Genomic DNA, 23,203 nt, shown 5'->3' with positions numbered 1-23,203 from the left:
GTGCTGTCACAACAGCTGTGAACTGCCAAGTCATGGACTACACATGACCTCTGAAGGTGTCCCTTGTGAGATCTGTCAGCAGGGCATCAGCAGAAGATTCTCCAACTCCTGGAAGTTGTGACATACAGCCAACGCATGGAGAATTGCAGCTACGGCAGCACCTTGAACTCTTCATTATGGTCCTCCAACTATTCCCAAAGTCTGCTGAAATATGTCACTTCCATCTGGGAAATACTATTGCCATGAAAGGATGTGCTTGGTTTGCACCAATGTTTAGGCAGGTGGTATGCATCAAATTAACATCCACATGGACGCCTGGACTTAAGGTTTCCTGGTAGAACATTATGTTAAACTGTCACACTCCCTCCAGCAGCTTGACTGTGTTGTTTACCTGGGAAAACTTGGTACTAAGATGTACAGTGCAACAGAAAACAGCATTCCTCAGACCAGGTGCTGCCTTCCATTGGTGCAAAGTTCAGTTCTGACCCTCCATGCCCACCGTAGGAGCTTTTGACAGTGGACAAGGGTTTAGAACAAGCACCCTCATGGCACTGTGGCTCTGTAGTCTCCCACACAGCAGATGCTATGAACGGTGTGTCGTGACACATTACTCCTGTAACCGTCACTAGATATCTGCTATTGGTGGCACAGCAGTTCTGTTGGTTCGTATTCATGCCAGGCAGGATAAATTTCACATCTATAAGTCTTGACTGCCCAACCCCCAGCCAGCAGTTTGTGGTTTTTCCCTCCTCATACCACCACCCGTTAAGTACTCAACCCCCCAGCTCACCACGAGCATTCTTCTGAATTGAACACACTGCAGGACCAAATCATCTTACTCCGGATACAAATGCCAGCACAGTAGCACAACAAACAGGCCCACTTGCCAATCAAAACGATCGATCCCCTCCAACAGCGAGCCATTCTACGTGTGCCCACCTCTTAAAGTAAGTGGAAACTCAAGTTCTCTGCTACTTCAAGTCCTGGGCATTCATTTTCCTCTCCAAGTCGATAGCTGCTTGCACAGCGCTTACTATTTTGTTGACGCCAATAACGTGGGATGTAAAATTCAACAGACAGGATTACGAAAACTTTGTACATGTGCATGTTTAATAAAATAATAAAGTTTACACTTTGCCTATACATTCTGATATCAGTAACTTTACAGTTCAACATTAATACCTAGCGCAAGAGGCAAGATTTGGTTAGCAGTGCGTTAGTTATTAAGTTGAGAAACATGGTTACAAGAATATAAAAAGGTCATTTGTAGTAAAAGCCCAGAATGGGTTCTTTTCTGTACTTTAAGGAAGTTTAAAAAAGATAATCCCTAACTTGTTGAACATGAAGTTCAAATCGCCCTGTGAAAAAAAAATGGAAAAGTCCTGATTAGCGTAGTCGGCAATGCGCTTTACCCCTTCGTCTCCCACTAATCACCCGAGTTACAGAACAAGTCGCCATGTCCACAAAAAAGAGCAACTGTCCTCCAGCCTGCTCATCCTGGCATGGACTATGGAAGTGACACGACATTGAAGTATGTGCCATTGTAACATATTTTGGGAACTCTGTATTATGCTTATGGTGGTGTATCCGGGATTGGGTGGAGGGGATTACAGAGTCCACTGAAATAAAACAAAATCTCTGCCAGCGTTTCATCCATCATTTAACACAACGCATAAACTCAGAAGCAAATCTTGAATGCACCGATCTCGATGCACCTTCGTTACCATCAGAAGTAGGAAACCCCAAAATCAAAATGGTGCCAACAATGTGGATTTTGGCAGGGAGTGACAGAGAGGTGGATGTCAGAGCTCATGGACCGATCAACCTCAAGACTTCAGCCTTTCACAAACACAGTCACACTTTTCCAGAAATGGTTAGGATGCTCATCACATCCTGACACAACACCAAAAGGTGTCAACCTTCCCAATGCTTTCCGTATGAATAATACGAGCATGAAAGCTGAGCGATGCGCCAAGAGACTGAAAAGGGTCATCCATGCCAACTCTGACAAATCACTAAAAGGTTTTGAAGTCGTTTGCTTTATTTGAAAAATTACTAACAGTTTCCATCACAATTCATTTTCATGATGCTCGACCAAGTTCAGCTGGTGACTTGTGTACAAAATCTGAAAGAAAAGAAAAGGCCTTGATGATCATGAAAGAGAGCACCTTTGTGATTCAAGTTAAAATATCTTCAAGTATACGCGTGTCCCACTTTGATTTGTTACGCTTTTTAACAAGTTCTCATCATCTGGCATTTCATTAGCTGATGCCGCTCTCAGGCACTCGGAGGATCTGCATGTGGGAAAGGGCGGCAACACTTCAGGTAAACCAGGACTGGGAAGGCAGTGGACTACACGTCATAAACTCCAGCAAAGCTAGCGAGACTGCTGCTTCCGACAAATTCATTAAAAGCCCTCCTTTACGAGATTAGAAACTGGACATTTCCAGACAGCAGTGGCAGCGTCGCTCGATAAAACGCAACTGTTCTCCTGCCTGAATGGACTGTTCTTAAAACAGACAGACAGACGACTCCTCCATTCACAGAGACGCCCTCTGCAGAAGAGACCCCCTGCTGCAGCCCCCCACAACGCCAACTGCTCCTCTGACCAAGAGAGCTCGAGGCTTTCAAGTATTTACTTAACTGAGGAAGACGATTTTAAGGCTTCACCGGCAAGTACAAACATTTGAGAGAAGTCCAAAAATGTTCACAAAAATTAAATAAAAAAGTGAAAGATAAAACCGATGTCTTCTTTCTTTAAAGAGTACTCTGGGGATCCACAATGCAGGGTTTCTTTTTCTTAAATTGTGCCAGAAACCGCTGGACAACCAAAAAAGTCTCAAACTTTTGTAACAGGTTTTTGGTGATTCTGGGAAGTTTTGGTGCAGACAAGCGAGTCCCCGATAATACAATCGGCCTCAGTAAACAGGAAGACATCTTGGAACGACTGTAGGAAAGGCATTCAGTACGTCGAGGAGGCTGTGCTCATGGCATCATCCGCTATGCGAGTGCTGGCAGGATGAAAACTGGCAAAGTATTTGACATCCTTGTCATGATCCATCTGGAGTGCCACCAAGGTCTGCTCTAATGACTCCTGATGGGAGTTGGCAGAGTGCAAGAAATAATCTGGAAAAAGAAACAAAACACATTAATAACGGGACTGCTGCTGGCAATCACAGCGACTGCATGCACTGGAGACTTGGGGCACTTCGGCCTCATTCCTTAGAGAATACAAAGAGTATCCACTGTGTGTGTCCAAGTGTGTGACTGTCGTTTCAACAGATGGCGCATCACACACGTTAAACACTGCAGTACAACGCTCATATGAAATGGCACTGGACAGAGACGGGCACAGTGGTGCACTGCAAACGTCAACTCTGAGGATTACGGACCTGTGCTTTATTGGGAAAGCAGCCCAATTTTCGGGATCAGGCACAAATATGCAAAGTTGCTCTGTGACATTTTGGTTTGGGGTCCATATTTTTCCCCCCAGTTAACTTATTTAGTGAATGCACCTGGCACTGTTGTGCCTCACAGTAAGGGCACCAGGGTTCACAGGTCAGGTGAATTGTTCACATTAAACTGGCCCGTGTGTGTGTGTGTGTTTGCCCTTTGATGGACTGGCACCCTGTCCAGGGTTTGCTCCTGCCTTGTGCCCTGTGCTAGCTGGGATAGGCTCCACTCCTCCAGGAGCAGATTAGAAAATGACTGACATGACCTGGCACTTTATGCCACCCCAGTCCTGGAGCTCTGCATGGAAGGATATCGGATTTTACTTTTTGTTTCTGCTTTTTAGTGTTAAAACATAAGCACGTGAATACCAAAGCATCTGTGATGTCAACAGTTTTCTGGGAGAAGCAGTGCATTTTTACAAAGAAGTGCTGGGATGCCAATATTTTGGGTTATGAGAACACATTGGGGGGTTTCGTGTTTACCGAGGGTCACTTTCAGTTTGTTTTTTGTACGGTTTTCTGGGAGGTGGTACCTTTAAACAGACCCACATTAACACATTTAAGGTTCTTCCAAGGGAGTTCTGCGTTTTCCACGGAATGTCAATAGCCATTTTTTTTTTTTTTTAACTGCAGAGAGGCGAGTGTTGACAGCGAGTCAGTTCAATTCATAACAACTCTAAACGCCGCAGGGATCTGCTGCAGAACAGCATTTCTAAAAAAAGAAAAAAAAGATTATACAGCTGCTGCTGAAGAAAAAGATGGGCTGGAGAAAACCTCTGCATGCATTCAAAGTCCAGAAGAAAGACAAGAATGCAGATCCCACCAGGACGCAACATCTTTCCAGAATTGTCTGCTGGTAACATCATCTTTTTGGAAAGATGTTCACCAGTACACCAATGTGTTCACAACAATGATCTGTTAGAGTGCAATTATGAAACAATCGAAAGGTCATAAAGCTACTATGGCTAAATAAGTGCTGGGCCTCAGTCAGAGACAACAGTCTGCCATTGAGTTAAGAAGTCAATCACTTTATGGATTGGTTACCCTGCAAAAGTAACACAGAGCACTGATGTAAGAATGAAAGATCTGCAGGCACTTGTCTGTACCTCTGACACAATAATACGATAAAGCAGGTTATGGTGCTCACACAAACTTACCACAAAGAAATACAGTAGACCCCCGCGAAGTCACAGTTCAGAGTTCGCGGCCTCAGGTATTCGCGGATTTTTCCTTAGAACCTAACTAATAATTGTTAGTGGAAACTGCAAATATCCTCCGCAATTTTTATGCATTTGTTCGTTGTAATACTGTACTGTAGAGAGAACAGGAAGCAACTGTAGAGGAAATGCCACTTGGGATGGTGAAAGTAGCCAATAGAATTTGAAACTGCAACTCCCAGCAGTCCCTGCAGTGGCTGTGATTGGTCTTCTGCTGAGGGTGCTGGGGCTGTTGGGTCAAAGGATGTCAGCGCATCTTTTAAAAAGGGGGCTGGTGACCAAAAGCAAAAAAAAAGTTTTTGTAATTTGTGTTTCAAGTTCCTGTCTCTCTGCCCTTCTGTTGGGTTACCTGTACTTATTTGTTTTGTCCTGGATCGTTTCGTGTTTGGCGTCTGCATTGTCTGCCTGTGTACATGAGAACTGTAAGCGGATTCGTGGCCATCCTGCAAAGAAAGGAGCACACTTGAACCTGTCTTCACCATTTCAGGAACTAGCGGTAGGACTATCTTTACATTCCCATTCAACGTGCGGATCTCTGGACTATCTACAGTATTTTCATCATTACATTTCATCTGTTGCCATTTTTCATGAACATTTTTCATGATTTACTGTGTGTTTTGTTGTATTTAACGTGTGATCACTGTAAGGGGAACGGGGTGGTATCGTTGTTTTCATTTATTTCATTTGTTTTCATTACATTCTTTATTTGCTGTTTCATTACCAGTTTGCTTTGTTTTTGTCTCTGAGTGGGTGCTGGTCGGGCCAAGGTTGGATGCATCCCTGGAATCTCCACCATAAAAATAAATAAATCGCCGTCTTCTTGATGGTGTGAATCTTAGCGGCACCAGACCGCTACAGCGTTATTCATTTCTCTTTGCTGCTGATTGACTGTGATGCTTCTCCAGCTGAGTGCTCTTGTGTTTTCTGTTTAGTTCCTCTTAACCCTTAAACCACCACAACCGGTTAGTAGTCATTTCCCAGGGCCATTTGCGAGCACGCAGGAGCATTCGTTGAGCAGCCAGCTCATGACCACTGCCAGCCCCTTGTGAGCAGGGGGGCTGAACGCACCCCAAGAAGACACAGATACTCCTCAAAAAAAACCCTCTTAAACTCTGATCCACTACTTTCACATTGCTTCCTTGCTTGCTGGGCTTACTTGTGGCTGCGCTGTCTCGTGATATGCTACTTGCACGACGCTATACATACTTAAAAGCCTGAACAGCAGCTGTCCTTTTTGGCTGATTGCTTGGTTTCTCTCTCCTCCCTCAGACATCCTCTGCTCCTGTTGGGGGTCCCGCTCCCGCTGTGCTCCCCATGATGTTTGCCTATTCTTTTAATCGAGAACTAACTGCATACTGAGCTCATTTTACTTCTGAAAGAGACATGTTTGTTTGAAGTGTTTGAATAAAGTTCCTGTCTCTACCATCTCCTGTGTTTCTGTGACCCAGGCGTGACACCCTGCAGCCTCACTGTCTCTGGGATTGAGCCGCTGCACTAGACTAGCCTGCCAGCGTCAGCGCTTATCTCTGTGTGCTCGAGTGCAGCCAGTTCAAACGCAGCTGGCTCGGTGATTTACTGAATTTTATCTATGCCGTCAGTTACACTTTGTACATATTGTTCCAGTAGTTTTTTTAAAATAGTTTTTACAGTTCATTAGCAGTGTGTAAAATGATCAGTGTTGCAGTAATTGTGATGCTCTTTGCAGTAAAAAAAAAAATGTTCCATTAAAATGTCACTTTTTCTTTGTGAATTACGACGTTTACTTAAAGTACAGCAAAAAAGTATTTGGCATCCAGGGATGCATTAACCCCCAAGTATGTGGCAGTTTAAGGGTTAAAGCCCCAAGATGCCGTTGAAAGGCCCTGCACCTTCTAAGGCTTCTGGCAATGAATACACACTTGCATGAATTATATGCACATATAGCGGTAACATCAGTATTTTACATTCTAGCACTGCGGGAGACAGTGTACAGTATACAGGTTTACCTTTAAATTCTTTATTTTTAGGTAATGTAATAAGCTGAGTTTGAAATTAAAGTGTTTTGGGGGCATATTTAGGGTGTAAACAATAAAAATAGGCATTTTTTTTTTTAACAACATCCAAAATTTGCGTTTTTTCATGATTTGCGGGTGCTCTAGGAACATAACCCCCGCAAATTTTGAGGGTGTACTGTACACCACTATTCAGGCCAAAAAAAACAAACATGTAAGTCTTTCTTATGAAGTTATGCCCCATGGTTCTGGGGCAAGATGTCACAAGTTTAGGTTTTTGAAAAAAAGTACACAGCATGATGTTAGGAAAGCACAAAACATTGCATAGCACCAACAAAGCCTTCAAATGCATGGCAGAGAGCTTAACAGGTGTGGGACTGCTTCTGGTCCTTAGAGTTTTTCCCTCTGGACCTTGGAAGAATACAAAGCTTAATGATGATACCTAACAGAGGAGTGAAGGAGGACAAAGTAGTTTAAGCAGGTAAAACGTTGCACTTTAGATTGGCCAAATGAGTCCTGACCTCCATTCTGATAAAATGCTTGCCAAACACACCTAGAAACAGAAATAAACTGAAATGGCTTCAAGTCCTACATAGGCCTCAGAAAGCAATAGCAAGCACCAATGCCCCATAGACTCCTTTTTAAAAACCACATAAACAGGCATGGGATGTTTCAGAATTTATACACAAATGCTTCACTTTAGAATACACCGTGCCTTACTGCATAAATATATACCATGAGTGTGAAAAGGTAATCGGTAACTGATGTAAAAAAGTGCGGCTTTATGCAAAGATGGCTTTCAAGAGCTGTACCTTTGTCTAAAAGACTTTGCTGGAGAGTCTTTGCAAGTAGGATTCGGACATTTGGAACTGGATCAAAAACTAACTGAAGCAGAGGAGGTAGCATGTATTCAGCAAACAGGTCCATAGTTATGCAGTCATCTTCAATCACTGACTAGACAGAAGAAAAAGGGCACAATTAAAAATGAACGAGCCAATACAAGCATCAAAAACCCAGCATCCTAGTGAAGGGTGTTACATAAACAAATGTTTCTTGTTTCTCCTCCATTTCACTTGAAGCCAACATAGTCTATATGGAGATAGGTCAGGTACTGGTGGTCTAAATGGATACGAGATGTTAAAGAAAAAAATATAACCATAAGTAGACATAAATACAACAGATGCAAAAGTAACAGTGACAACCAGTCCAGTGAATTACCTTGTTTTTAGTATACAATGCCTATAAAAAGTATTCAACATCTTGGAAATGTCCAAATTCATTTTGACCATGTTGCACAGATGTGTTTTCACATTGACATTAAAGAGCTTTTATTTCTGTTGATCAGTCAGTGCTTTTACATGCACTTTAATAACCCAGTTATTCAAGGAAACCCAGTTTCTAAAATGCCATGTAAACACTTATTTTGGTTAGAAAAACCAGGATATTGGTGTCTGAGAACGCAGATTAGCACACGTGCATTTCTTTGGGAGTAGCCTGACTGTGTAAACCCTTAAGGATTCTGAAGTCTGGGCATGTCCATGGCCACCAGTCATTGCTTTGCACACGCATCCAGCAGCCACAAGGATAAAGGCCATGTCACATTACACGACAGTGATTTTTAGATGTAGTCTTCACAAACACAATCTTAGCAAGTTGGAGGCTGGCACAAGCATGCTGCCTTGAATCCACTTGTGTAAAGTGACATGTCCAGCAACTCACTCCACCTAGTCCGCAACTCACCCGGACAAAATCAAAAAGGTCTGATTGACTTTTTGAGTAACTATTTCCGATTAGACCTGGAGCGCTACCTCCATGGGACATGCTATATCACTGAAGACAGTCAACTCAACAACGTAAGCAGCACAAAATGCTGAGCCTGAGCGGCTTAGAATAGCACTGTGAATGTAATAAAGTGCATGAACCTTCACGGGCTGTATGTTAAAACTTGTTCAGTTTTACTGTTGTTTATCCCTGAACAGGAACAGTCAGACTCATAACCATTTGATCACCTCACATTTATTTCAAGAAAATCCTAACTAAGATTTTAAACATTCAGTTTTTAAAGCACGTCATGTTGCGAGAGTAGTCTTACCTGACAAATGAAAGCAAAAGCCTGTCTACCTGACCATTTTGGACAGTGACAGAACTTCTCCACCAACTCAATCAAAAAGTTGATGGCTAATGTAGAATCTGTAGCAAGTTTTCTAATGATTTCACTAATCTGGAGAGAGAAAAAAAAATATTTATAACACTTGTTATTTGAGTCACGTTACTTTTATGTTAGCAGATATGGTAAAAATAAATATCGCTCACTTAGGACACCGTGGATTACAAGACAAATATTTATTTTTCTTAAATGTAAAAGAACTTAGCCCTGATGTTACATTCAAATGGTGGTTGTAGGCAACATTGAAATAAATTTAAAAATAGCCAAGAACTACAAATTCTTATATAAAAGAAAGATGTCCATTATTATTCAGGATGGGTTTGTGTAATATTTTTAGGAGACTTTTTATGGCCTGCGCTGAAAAGACTTTGTAGCATCCTTTGTCACCTGTTCAGTCTATCATTAAGTCTACAAAAAGTGTCACTGCTGTAAGAAACATCTGGATTGTTCATTTGCAAAGAAGGCAGACACCTCTTCTTCTAATGACTACAGACCAGTGGCACTTGCATCTCACATTATAAAGACCTTCGAGAGATTGGTTCTCGACTATATGGTAGACCACCTGGACCCAATGCAGTTTGCCTATTGGACAAACATTGTAGTGGGAGACTACAACTTGCTCCACACAGCTTATTCCAAGCAGGCAGCACTGTGAGGATTATGCTATTTGATTTCTCCAGTGCCTTCAATACCATCCAGCCATTAACATCAGCTCACGTCACTTGCAGGAATTTTCTGATGATTCTGTACTTAGTGTGTATTGGATAAGGATGATGAGACAGAGTACTACCCCAGGAGTATAGGAGTCAGGTGGAGAAAGAATTGTCTGCAACTTAACATCAGTAAAACCAAGGAACTGATTATTGACATTTCTTAGGAAGTTGTGTTCCTTTACATTTCCTTCAAATTTTCTATGACTCTGTTATGGCCACTGTAATTTTCTATACTGTGGCATCTAGGGATAGTAACATCACTTCAAGAGAGGACCACTGAATTAACAAGCTAATTAAAAGGGCAAGGTTAAGTTATAGGACGACGCTTCCCAGGTCCTCCCTGCGTGGAGTTTGCATGTTCTCTCCTCTTGTCTGCGTGGGTTTCCTCCAGGTACTCCGGTTTCCTCCCACAGTCCAAAGACATGCAGGTTAGGTGCATTGGCGATTCTAAATTGTCCCTACTGTGTGCTTGGTGTGTGGGTGTGTGTGTGCCCTGCGGTGGGCTGGCGCCCTGCCCAGGGTTTGTTTCCTGTCTTGCGCCCTGTGTTATAACATCTCACTGTAACTGCCAAGTCAGCCTTTTTCTTTCTATTTAGTCATTCTGGTACATATTTAAGAGAAGGTTATTGTTTGCCATACTGTAATATCATATATTTATTGAACTTCTATAAAAAGTCAAATTCCACTTTAGGGACCAAAAAATGTTCAATATATCTACCTGACAATAGGTAATGAGTCACATGATAAATCGAAAGTTATCCGCAGGGCTGGTGGAGTATGCCAGGGAAGTTCCCTCATTCCCCAATTGTCGTGGTTTTTTAGAATGTGTATATGAGCCAGTAGTCTATCCTTACTCTACTGCTGGTAATTAGATATACCACATCTCGTATTCCACTTCATGTCATAATCTAGCAATCCAGTACTACAGTCTTCTGATATGCTCTCATACATACTGTAGTTCTTCAACAAGAACACATTTTACAGACCTATTTGCAATGTATGCACTAGAGTGAAGAATGGTAATTAAGTACCTGTGCAGTACAGTAGGTGTACAGTAGCTATTGATCAGCATAAAGAGAAGAAGCTAGTATTGTGCAAGTCTAGAAAAGCCATTTGGGTGAAACACTAAATGATATCATATTCTAGTGAATAGACTAAAACAACCACAAAATCCTGTGCTTTTTAAATATTTAAATAACTGTTTACGGACATAAAATGTTACAAAAAGAATAGTCACCAAGATAAATCATAACTAATCTTACCAATTTATAAGAGATCCATCGGACTGAAGAAATTCTATCTGTACATAGGCTGAATGCTAAAGGTCTCAAGTACTCGTATACATCCTTGCCACTGTAAAGCTCTAGTAGTAAAATTAATTGCCTGCAAACAAACAACACATTAAGAAATCACTAAAAGCATATAGCAGAAAATGAAACTTCACATATAACTCTTTGAAATAAACACCTTTAACTCTGTAAGTAAAATACAGTAAATAGACAGTAATATGAAAATTCTTAAAAAAAAAAAAAAAAGCTTATTCCAAGTCTGAGCTATTTCTCACTGAATGGATAACCAAGATGTGCCGGGTGTCGATAAGATGGGAAAATGAGAAACAAGAGTCAGAAATCACTTAAGTGTTAACTAGTAAAGTCTGAAGAAAGAAACCCTATAAAAAAAAGTCTACAATTCGCCTATTTTGTCCATTTGTGCTGCCACTTTCACAAGCTAGTGAATTAACAATAATTATGTTTTTTTTAGACAGGAACCGGTCCTTGCATCATGATTGGATTTTTAATATGTGTATACAGTGGTGTGAAAAACTATTTGCCCCCTTCCTGATTTCTTATTCTTTTGCATGTTTGTCACACAAAATGTTTCTGATCATCAAACACATTTAACCATTAGTCAAATATAACACAAGTAAACACAAAATGCAGTTTTTAAATGATGGTTTTTATTATTTAGGGAGAAAAAAAATCCAAACCTACATGGCCCTGTGTGAAAAAGTAATTGCCCCCTTGTTAAAAAAATAACCTAACTGTGGTGTATCACACCTGAGTTCAATTTCCGTAGCCACCCCCAGGCCCGATTACTGCCACACCTGTTTCAATCAAAAAATCACTTAAATAGGAGCTGCCTGACACAGAGAAGTAGACCAAAAGCACCTCAAAAGCTAGACATCATGCCAAGATCCAAAGAAATTCAGGAACAAATGAGAACAGAAGTAATTGAGATCTATCAGTCTGGTAAAGGTTATAAAGCCATTTCTAAAGCTTTGGGACTCCAGCGAACCACAGTGAGAGCCATTATCCACAAATGGCAAAAACATGGAACAGTGGTGAACCTTCCCAGGAGTGGCCGGCCGACCAAAATTACCCCAAGAGCGCAGAGACGACTCATCCGAGAGGTCACAAAAGACCCCAGGACAACGTCTAAAGAACTGTAGGCCTCACTTGCCTCAATTAAGGTCAGTGTTCACGACTCCACCATAAGAAAGAGACTGGGCAAAAACGGCCTGCATGGCAGATTTCCAAGACGCAAACCACTGTTAAGCAAAAAGAACATTAGGGCTTGTCTCAATTTTGCTAAGAAACATCTCAATGATTGCCAAGACTTTTGGGAAAATACCTTATGGACTGATGAGACAAAAGTTGAACTTTTTGGAAGGCAAATGTCCCGTTACATCTGGCGTAAAAGGAACACAGCATTTCAGAAAAAGAACATCATACCAACAGTAAAATATGGTGGTGGTAGTGTGATGGTCTGGGGTTGTTTTGCTGCTTCAGGACCTGGAAGGCTTGCTGTGATAGATGGAACCATGAATTCTACTGTCTACCAAAAAATCCTGAAGGAGAATGTCCGGCCATCTGTTCGTCAACTCAAGCTGAAGCGATCTTGGGTGCTGCAACAGGACAATGACCCAAAACACACCAGCAAATCCACTCTGAATGGCTGAAGAAAAACAAAATGAAGACTTTGGAGTGGCCTAGTCAAAGTCCTGACCTGAATCCAATTGAGATGCTATGGCATGACCTTAAAAAGGCGGTTCATGCTAGAAAACCCTCAAATAAAGCTGAATTACAACAATTTTGCAAAGATGAGTGGGCCAAAATTCCTCCAGAGCGCTGTAAAAGACTCATTGCAAGTTATCACAAACGCTTGATTGCAGTTATTGCTGCTAAGGGTGGCCCAACCAGTTATTAGGTTCAGGGGGCAATTACTTTTTCATACAGGGCCATGTAGGTTTGGATTTTTTTTTCTCCCTAAATAATAAAAACCACCATTTACAAACTGCATTTTGTGTTTACTTGTGTTATATTTGACTAATGGTTAAATGTGTTTGATGATCAGAAACATTTTGTGTGACAAACATGCAAAAGAATAAGAAATCAGGAAGGGGGCAAATAGTTTTTCACACCACTGTATGTCTGCTGAGTTTTCTATATCAAAAACAACAAAAATATTCATTCTATAGTGCATTCTCATACACAGGGTGCAGACCAAAGACACTTTACAAGATGTCAAAGAAATAATAAGAAAAGAAAAACAAATTAAATTAGGCAAGCATAATAATGTAAGTAACAAAAAAAAAATGTATATTGTGTTATTAGTTATTGTTTCCATTATATTATTTCACTGGGGCTTGATTGCAGTACTGCCACATAATGCAGTCAATTTTTCAATTTACAAGTACACTTGGGTCCCAATTTGAGGTGGCCCATCAAGGTAGGCGAGTGGAACATCTCGTCTCTCCAACATGATGATCATCTAACTCTGCTATCGGAGGAGCTTTGTAAACTCCGTATTTCAGTGGCGGCACTCTCTGAGGTGCGCAGACCTGGACTGGCCAGATCTGTGTTGGTGGGTACACCTTTTATTGGTCTGGTTACTCTGATGGCTGTCATACTGAAGGAGTAGCTGTTGCTGTGGCAGATCAGCTCTTTCCAATGGGGTCTGATGTCACTCCTTTCAATGACTGTTATTTGTGAGACTCTCTAGGTGCCTTGTCTGTTGTCTCAGTGTATGGTCCGAATGTGGTGAGTGACATCTTGGAGAGGGAAACATTTTATTTGCAACTTCGCTCGGTGGTTGATGGGTGCCCGTGAGGTGACACTCCTCTGGTCATTGGTGACTTCAGTGTGACCACTGACAGGACTGGCTATGAGGATTGTGTTGGATCCCATGGGTATGGCGACTGTAGTAAAAGTGGCTCCATGTTCGTTGACTTTGAAAAAGGTCAGGGGCTATGGATCACTAGATCCTGGTGTCAGTGCCCTGAGCCACATCGTTGGACTTGGTACTCCAATACTGGTGGTGGAGTGAAGGAAATCGATCACATTCTTGTTGGCAGATGCTAGAAGCTCAGTTTGTTGCTACTTTGAAGATCCAGCTTAGGTTCAGTAGGCTACCACCTACTAGGAGAATGACGCTGGACCTGGCCAGGCTCCAAGATCAGGCTGTTTCTAATGGGTTTGCATGCAGCTTGTGTGAGGAACTTGCAGACTCTGGTGCAACTGCTGATCCTAATGTGATGTGGGAGACCTTCTGTGACAAGACCCTGAAGGTTGCTGTGGGATGTGTTTGTATTACTGGTGTTCCCAGAAGGAGGTGTTTCATCTTGCAGAGCACCCTAGATATCATCAAGAGGAGTCACAGTGCACAGTGGGGGGCAACTTCGGTCTGTAATGGGAACTGATGGTGGATGACTGAGGTCTCAGAGCAGATAAGGAGGTGTTTGTTAGAGGAATCTATGAACAAGTGACACACTATATGTGGTCTAGTGATCCATGCCTGCTTACAGAGGAATTGAAGTATTACGCACATCTGAATCTGTCCTCGGAGAGTCGCCGTCAGGGTGGGTGATAGAACAGTCGTTAAGGATGACGCTGTAATTGTGACCTGCAGAGCTAGCTACTTTGAGCAGCTGTTTAAAGCTGATCTTCCGGCTAGGATGTTGGACATTTCTGGGTCCACGGTTCTTGAGACTGAACCTCCAATTAGCTGTGAACCACCCAATCTTACTGAGACTGCACAGGTGGTGAACCAGCTGAGAGGAAAGGAAGACTACAAGGATCTGTGGTATCTGGGGTGAACTTCTCCAGGCTGGTGGTAAGGCTGTCCTCCTTGCATTGCAAGCAATCTTTGCTTCCATTTGGGAAACGGGCATCATCCCAACTGACTGGAAAACAGGACTTGCCATTCCTATCTGGAAAGGGAAGGGTGATGGCCTGGATTGTGATCTGTGATCACTTGTTCACCTACCTGCGATCGTAGCAGTCTGGTTTTATGCCTATGAAGTGTACCATCAACCATATCCTGACACTAGGGGTTCTCATGGAGCACTAATGTGAATATCGGCAAAGTTTTATTACAGCCTTTGTCGATTTTCATAAAGCGTTCGACTATGTTGATCGAGCTGCCCTGTAGGACATCCTGAGACTTTGCAGGATCCAGTAGAAGTTGCTAAATACCATGGCCGGCCTCTACACTGGTACTGTGCAGAGTAGAAGCAGAATCTGTTTTTCCCAGTTGATTCTGGGGTTCTTCAGGGGTATGTGGAAAATCTGTTGGTGAAGAAAGATTCACTGATCTCAACTTTGCCAATGATGCTGTAATCTTCAAGGAGTCAAGGAAGGCTCTGATCAGGGCTCTTGAGAAACTGAGCAAGGAGTCTGACGGTCTGGGTTTGCGAGTGTCCTGGATAAAAACCAAGATCCAGGCCTTTAATGACCTCTTGGGCACAGACATTAGCAGTGTGTAAGTCTGTGGAGAGAATGTTGACTTTGTTGAGAGGTCTACTTACCTCGGCAGTGACATTCATGTCTCTGCTGTCTCCTCCTATGAAGTCAGTAGACGGACTAGGAGAGCATGGGGTTGTCATAAGGTCACTGGAAAGGGGTGTGTGATGATCCCAATATTACTGCATTGTGAGGAAGCGTCAGTTATGGCACTACGGCCATGTGGCACGATTTGGCTCACACGATCATTATTGAGGACCCGAGCGACTAGACCAGGCCAAGGGGATGCCCATGAAAAACCTGGCTGTGGCAGATAGATGGTCATTTATTGGGGGGTGGAACTGGACTTCATGTCTGCCTGGGTGGTTACCAACCAGGATCCCAAGCTGTTTTATTGTTTGGTGGGTGCAGTAATGCATTGTACCAGTGCATGCTCCCCAACCTGACCTGACAAGTGCCCTTATGGTTGTTTTTTCCTCCTGATGCAAGGACAGTTGGAGCAATTGCCATTAGTGAATGAAAGGTCAATAGGAAGGAATCCCTCGACAGGCCTACAGCGAGTTCCCAAGTGAATGTTTACAAGTTTGTCATCAACACAGATTTGCTGCAGAAGAGAAGCCTTCTAAAAAAGGTCATAAGAAGCACAAAAAAAAACAAACTAAAAAATGAGTCACACAATTTTTGTAAGTGAAGAAAACCTGCACGTGTACAGAGCTGCAGCTATCCGGGGACAACAAAACTGGAGGATTATGAGCTGGGGGGATCACTGGGCAGGAGGCCATCTTAAGCAGCAAGTATAGACGTACACTGGAGTAGTTATAGCAACTGAAGGTAGGATCGGGGTCATGCTAAGCAGCAGTGAAAAGGAGCTTCCCAGAATCAAACACTATGAGACTAATCCAGTTTAATTTGTCGGGGATAGAGTCAACTTTATCTTGTCTACGTGGTTTGTTTTCCTGTAACACTTTCCATTTATAACTGAAGTTACATTTAAACTGGACTTTTCTGTTTTGATCTAGGACGGTCTTATTTGAATATTATATGCGTATATTTTTTTAGATCATTAGGAAATATAGTAAAATTGGGAGTGTTAAGTTTTGTGGGATGAGTTTAGGGAGTTGTTGAAAGTGTATTTTATGTATTTTCTGTCATCTGTTCCACAATACATTTTGAACTGCTCACATGCTTAGAGTTTCTTTCCTCATTTTCCTTGCTGATAGGGCTGTAGGTGGATTTTGTTAGGGGATAGGAAGAGCTTGGGACAAAATAAAGTTGTTGTGTTGGCTGCCTTTTCAGACTTCACTCTGTCTTAGGTTGACCCTTGATTGATGGCATTTGTTACATGTTGATGGTCTTTCACTAGGATGTAATACAATACTCCTTATGTAACAGCTCATACCAGTTTCTGTGTTAAACCAGGTATTGTTACAAATTAATTATTGTATTAAAAGAAATGACCAACATCTTGATATATTTTCCTTGCTATTCTGGCATTACTCTTTGATATCCTAATAGAATATTCAGGCAGGTGTCGACCTTAAAGGCAGCAAACCAAAAAAGACATTTTTTCTACAAGTTCTTCAGACACTTTGTGTTATTTTATTTAGTGATGTAAACTTTCATTGTACTTGTAAAATGTCGTCATTTATCTGTAAAATTTGTTGATTTTACTTGTATTTTGACTATATAATTAGAGGAGAAAGCAAAAAGCAGAAATGTTAAATAAAAATTCTCTTATTTGAGTAAATATAAAACATTCAAAGACATTGCATGAATTACAAAGATCTGATTTTGCTTTAATTAATAAATCAAACATTTCAAAATAAGCAGAACAATAATTTCATCATGAAGGATGCATACAGGCAAATAATTCATAACAGGCTTAACCTTACATACATTTTCTACAAGATTTAATAATAAAAAAAAAATACATAAAAGTTAAATAGGTGGACAACAAGATTAGATGGGCTTGGGTACAAGAAAAAACGGGTAGCTCTATCACTGCAGAAAAGAATCAAAAATATAAACATTTATCATTCCATTATTTGCATGTTTGGCTACAAAGAAATCAAACTTGGCTAAGGGATACTTACTCAGCCAGTTCAGCTCTGAAACGCCAGTTTCTGCTATTATCAGTGATCAGGAATTCCTGCAGCTGGCATAAATATTCTCTCCTCATCTCCTCATGAAGCAGCTGGACACAACACAGAGCATGCTTGTTTTAACCTTACACAAAAAAGCTTTAGAGCATTTCAGGCTGATTACTCCTCAAGAAAGCTAGTAAAGTGCAAGGTGATGTCATTACATTGGAGTTAAACTCAAATGGATTGAAAGTCAGAAAAGACTTAGCCACTAAAAATAGATCTAAATATTCAACCCTTAATACTACTATACATTACATATACTGTATTGCAGTCAATACTCCAAAATGTAGTTACTGTTTTGAAGTTTTAATAATATCTCCGTATCATATTTCAAACAGTGCACAGATTGGCAAGAATGGCACACTCATGATTTTTATTTTAATAAATGATGTTGGTATCACACACAAATAATCAGAATCAGAAAACTTTATTAATCCCGAAGGAGATTACTTATGTTACAACTTAACAACAGACAAGGGACATGTTACATTAAGAGCAAGTATAAAGTAATCATGTAAATATAAATAGAGTATAATAAATGTAAGTATCAAACTAGAGTGCAGAGTGTTGCACCTTAAGTTAAATTGCACATTCTCCCATTCTGAGAACAAATAAGGTTATTCTCATGTGAAGAGAAGACAATTTATTGCACAAGAACAGATAGTATGTTGCATATTTCAAGTACTTGAAAAATGTACCTGGATATCCAATAAAGAAAAAAGGGTAATAGCTTAAAGTATGGGTGAGTGACCGGAAAAGGAGTTATAGAGTGATGGCTGTGGGTAGGAAGGATTTTCTGTGACGTTCAGTGGAGCACTTGATGCTAATCAGTCTACTGCTGAAAATGCTCCTCTGTCCAACCACAACACTATGAAGTGGGTGATTAGCATTTTCAATAATAGACCAAAGCCTAGACAACATTCTCTGATACTGTACATCACTGATAATGAACACACTAAACAAATTGTGATCCATAATATTTAACTAAAACAATTACAGTATTTTTAAAAACAAATATTTTTCCATTTTCACTCACGTTTGTTACAGAAATTCAATTCAATAATTTACTAAATAAGTAAAAGAATATAGAATGCATATATTTTACCTAAAGCCAAACCTCCTCTTCCTGTTGTATAGTGTCACACACATGCGCTTGGGGAACAGCTTAAGGGCTTAATTGTAATACAGTGGAACCTCGGTTTGCGAGTAACTTGGTTTACAAGTGTTTTGCAAGACGAGCAAAAATTAATAAATTTTGCCTTGATAAACGAGCGAGGTCTTGCAGTACGAGTAGTCTGTATGCTCTTTGTCTGCCGAGCGTCATGTGATCACAACTGAGCTGATGGTTCTTCTCTCTCTCGCTGCGGGATTGTGGGCAATCGTCTCTTATTCTCTGTCTGAGTCGGCGTGCCTCACTCATAGTAAACATCCGTACGAGCGTATACTGTTTACTACAGCATTAGCATTGTGACTGTGTGTGCACACATGCTTGTGTGTGTGTGTTGTGACGTGCGAGTCCCCGTCTTGCACACTAAAACACAAAGCTGAGTCTCAGTACTTTAGCAACACCAGCTTTATTCAGCTTGAAACAAGACACAGCAGTCAGGCAGGGCCCTGCGCATTTACAATGTTCCTTGTATCACCGATCGACGGCAGGCGCTTATAGCATGTCAACGATCTTTTCGTATTCGCTTTAATGGTGAACTGCTACAGTGCTGGGAGACTGCGATTGCTTTGGGACGCTATTCCGCATGTCATCCCATTGGGTGGAATCCCACAAGAGTTAGGAACTCGCTCACACCAGCCATGATTCTTTTCAAAGGTAAAGTGCAGGTTAATTTGTTTTTATGTATTTTTACTTTATATTTTGTATTAATCATTTTTATATGAATAGTTTTGGGTTGTGGAACAAATCATCTGAGTTTCCATTATTTCTTATGGGAAAATTCACTTTGATATACGAGTGCTTTGGACTACGAGCACGTTTCTGGAACGAATTATGCTCGCAACCCGAGGTTCCACTGTACTCTGCAGAGACACAAGGTGGTACAGACTAATACCAATCTAGATGGAATTCTGATATTCTGATAAAGTGCATGGTGTCAGAGGGAAAAGCCCAGTGGGAAGACTCCTCATTTCGGCCTGGAACACCCCGACACACAAACAGGATGACAAACATCCTGTGCGCATGGTAACCAAGGACTGAACAGCCATATTACAGACCCCAGCCCATAAGTTGCAGTCTTTAAATTGTCAATGCGGTTTAACATGCACTGTTCAATGCAGTCTGCAGCAGCATGGACTTCTTGCTTGCTGCCCATTGCTTTACAAACCTTTCACCCTTAAACAATAGCCTACTGCTATTATGCCAAGAACACCATCAATGTCAAAATGGCGGTGCATCACATTGTGTTTGGTTTTCAGATAAGTCCCAGTTCAATTTACTGCACCTTGACAGACTGATCCATTCATGCAGGAAGGCATCATGGCGTAAGGCTCCTTAAGGCAGGCATTTTACAGCACCATAAGGGGCCAGTAATACTGTACATGTTATGGAGTGAGGTGCTGTTGGCCACTCCCTGGTCCGCATATTTGTCACCAAGTAAATCAGGTACATGGTTGAACAACAACTGGAATATTAGAGACTACCATCAGTTAACATGGAAGTGCTTTAGGCATGTATAGAGAGGATGCATAATGTGCCAGTCCACCAATACAAATCCAGAGTCTCTTCATGTCCATACTAGGCTGTGCACAATTTCTCATCTCTGCCTGTGATGAATATACCAAACTCTAATTATTGTGGGTTCTGCGTGCGAGATCGAGCTGCTTATATTTATGTATGCCACGTATCATAAATAATCTGCCATGTAAATATCACTTTGATAACTCATTTCTGTCTTGGTGTTGCAATTTTAATGACCAGCAGTGTATATATTTTATAATTCTTTGCATTTATATAGCGCTTTTCTCACTACTCAAAGCGCTCAGCAATTGCAGGTTAAGGGCCTTGCTGAAGGGCCCAACAGAGCAGAGTCCCTTTTTTGGCATTTACGGGATTTGAACTGACAACCTTCCGATTGCCAGTGCATATCCCTAAACCTCAGAGCCACCACCCCGTTTTATAGCAAAAACCCCTGAGGATGGCTGCGTTGGTAACATGCTAAACAGCATATATTAGACAACAATCATAGTACTGTTATAATGTTTAAGTGTAACTAAGGACTACGGCTGGACGGTATGACCAAAATTCTATATCACGGTATTTTTCAAAATTATACCGGTTTCACAGTATTCAATGGTATTTTTTTCCCCATGCATGAGTGGATGTTAACCACATTTTCCACTGCAATTACTGCAGTAGACTGGCAAAGAATAACCTATTCCACTGTCATGAGAATTGTAGATTGTACAAACATACATTTTAATGTGCACACAAGTATTAATACAGGTTTGCATGGCCCCATAAAGTGATAGTTTTCAAGGGGGTGGCACTAATGAAGAGAAGGAATCACATTGCATGACAGTTGCAGTCAAAATATAGAACCTTTTTATTGAACAAATTTTGCAAACAACTTAAAACTATAATTTTTACAACATATTTTCAACCATTCAAAGAGGCATTTAGACTTCGTAAAATATCCAGAGGTGCTTGTCAAACGTTATATTCCACTGAACATGTCTTAGAAAAGGAATAAAGAGTAAATATTTTTTGTAAACCAACTACACTTTCTGTTAATGTTACCAATCTCTGTCCACTGACACATTAGCTATATGGATTGTAATGGTGTTGGTTATCTCGATCCACTGCTTGCTTTTTTTGTCGTAGGCAGTCCTCTAGCAAATGCGTCTACAAGTGACGTCTGACTGGAGTGTCCTCTAGCTTTTTCAGTTTTAGCTGAGGACGTGGAAGGTGCCAATCTTAGTTCTATACATTCATGGTACTCCAAAGCATGTTTGTGGCTAAGATGGTACAGCAAATTGCTCGTGTTACTGCCTCCAGCGACAACTTTAGCTCAACAGTATTTGCAGTAAATAGTTGTTTGGTCCACATCTGACCTTTTAAAACCAAAATCTCCAGACAACAGATGTGGCTCCTTTTTTCGGCAAAAGTTCTTCTGTGTCATCATGTTCAGCTTTATCATTTGCTACAGCCTCAATTTCGGAATGTTCTCTGTCAATTTTCACCGCTCAATACCTCCACTAACGCATGTACTCCGTTGCATGCGTGTTTAGCAGTGTAGCAGTGAAAAAAGTCCCCCCTTAAACGGTTTCCCACTGCGCCACGTTCTGAACATTGTTTAGGCTATTTAAACCGGTATTGCGGTATAAGAAAAATCCACATCATAACAAAAATAAAAAACGGTTTTCGGTATGAACCGGTATACCTCCCAGCACTACTAAGGACTTACGCACTGCTACACTACTGCTAAAAAGTCTTGCTGAATACCTTTGCTGATGTAGTGTTTTTGGGTAAATGCACATATATAGTAATTGCAACAGATTAGCCTAAAATGGAAATCAAATAAGGCAACAACTAGGATCTGTTGAAATGTTTTGTGGTTACTAAACCATTTCCAAGACTCTAGGACTCTACTGCCCTACAGTAAGGGCTACTATGTTCAAATAGAGAAAATTTCTAACAGAAGGGAATCTTCTAAGGAAATGCTTGCCTACCACAATGATCGCAAGGGCACACAGCGTTGACTCATTTAATAAGTTAAGAGGATTGTAGAAAAACATTCAAATAACTGCAGGTCTCTTTAACTTCAAGTAAGGTATGTGTTCCATGACTCCATGATAAGAAAGACACTGAGTAAAAATGGAATTAAGGAGCAAGTAGCTAACCAGGACAAATATTGGTACTCATCTCCATCTCTCACTTGCACCTAAACACCTGGATTATTCCCCAAGCCCTTTGAAATAATGTTTAACTTTCAACTTTGTTATTTGAAAACAAATTATTAAAAAAGTATATTGTGTGTTCACTCAGGTTCCCTTTCTTTAGTACTGCATTTGGCCTAAAGGTATGAAGCAAATCACTGCATAAAAAAGAGGCAAAAACAGAGGAGGTTATGAATAGGGCAAATACTATTTTATAGCACTACATTCATCTATTCTTTCTGTTAAAATGTAAACAAAACATACTAAGTTTTTTTCAAGCGAGCAGGGGGAAAAGATCCCTAGTACCTCAAAAAAATTAAATGACATTGGTATAATTAATGACACATTTTTTTGTTCAGACGAAGTAGAGGAAAAAATGTGGAATAACTTGTTGTAGTACAGCTCTTTCCAAATGCTCACTGATCTGTTCAGCTCATTCAGAATTCTGCATTCCCTTGATATATTCTGCCCACTGGTATGCTCATACTATTATAAAGGAACAATGGAACACAAGAAAAACATTTTGGATACAATGTATTTTTGATGATCTGTGTAGTAGTTTGATCAAAATATTTGAGATGCTAATCGAAGGAGCAAACCAAGACAGCAAAATTTCTTGACTGATGTAAGAAACATTGGAGAAAAGCAGCTCAGTTTTCCCTTGCAACATTGCAAGTCCTTAAAGAAATGACTTACAAGACAAGAGAGTTAAAATGAAATACATTTTGAATGGATTAACAACGGCTGTGAGGTCCAACTTAAATCAGGTACTGTATGCTTTTCTGAATTTTAAACTTATTAGTACTACAGGCTTCACCATTCCTGAGTAATTTTTAGAATGCAAAGTCCTAACTACCATTAACTTAAATGAAAAACATTTAAGTGTATCCTTGC

General features: G+C 40.8%; 1 protein-coding gene across 3 annotated transcripts in view; it reads right to left on the bottom strand.

Moving 5' to 3' along the window:
- Positions 1 to 1,091: 1,091 nt before the first annotated feature.
- Positions 1,092 to 23,203, bottom strand: part of ppp4r1 (protein phosphatase 4, regulatory subunit 1) — a 96,036-nt gene continuing 73,924 nt past the window's right edge. For all 3 annotated transcript variants that reach the window (XM_051928870.1, XM_051928871.1, XM_051928872.1), the window contains 5 exons: positions 17,375 to 17,475; positions 10,803 to 10,923; positions 8,753 to 8,881; positions 7,473 to 7,614; positions 1,092 to 3,126 (listed from right to left, as the gene is read on the bottom strand). In XM_051928870.1, coding sequence (XP_051784830.1) covers positions 2,963 to 3,126; positions 7,473 to 7,614; positions 8,753 to 8,881; positions 10,803 to 10,923; positions 17,375 to 17,475 — 657 coding nt within the window. In that variant the 3' untranslated portion in view covers positions 1,092 to 2,962. The remainder of the gene's footprint in view (positions 3,127 to 7,472; positions 7,615 to 8,752; positions 8,882 to 10,802; positions 10,924 to 17,374; positions 17,476 to 23,203) is intronic.

The sequence above is a fragment of the Erpetoichthys calabaricus genome, chromosome 6 (genome assembly GCF_900747795.2).
Source record: "Erpetoichthys calabaricus chromosome 6, fErpCal1.3, whole genome shotgun sequence".
NCBI lineage: Eukaryota > Metazoa > Chordata > Cladistia > Polypteriformes > Polypteridae > Erpetoichthys > Erpetoichthys calabaricus.
This window is presented reverse-complemented; position numbering and strand designations above follow the sequence as displayed.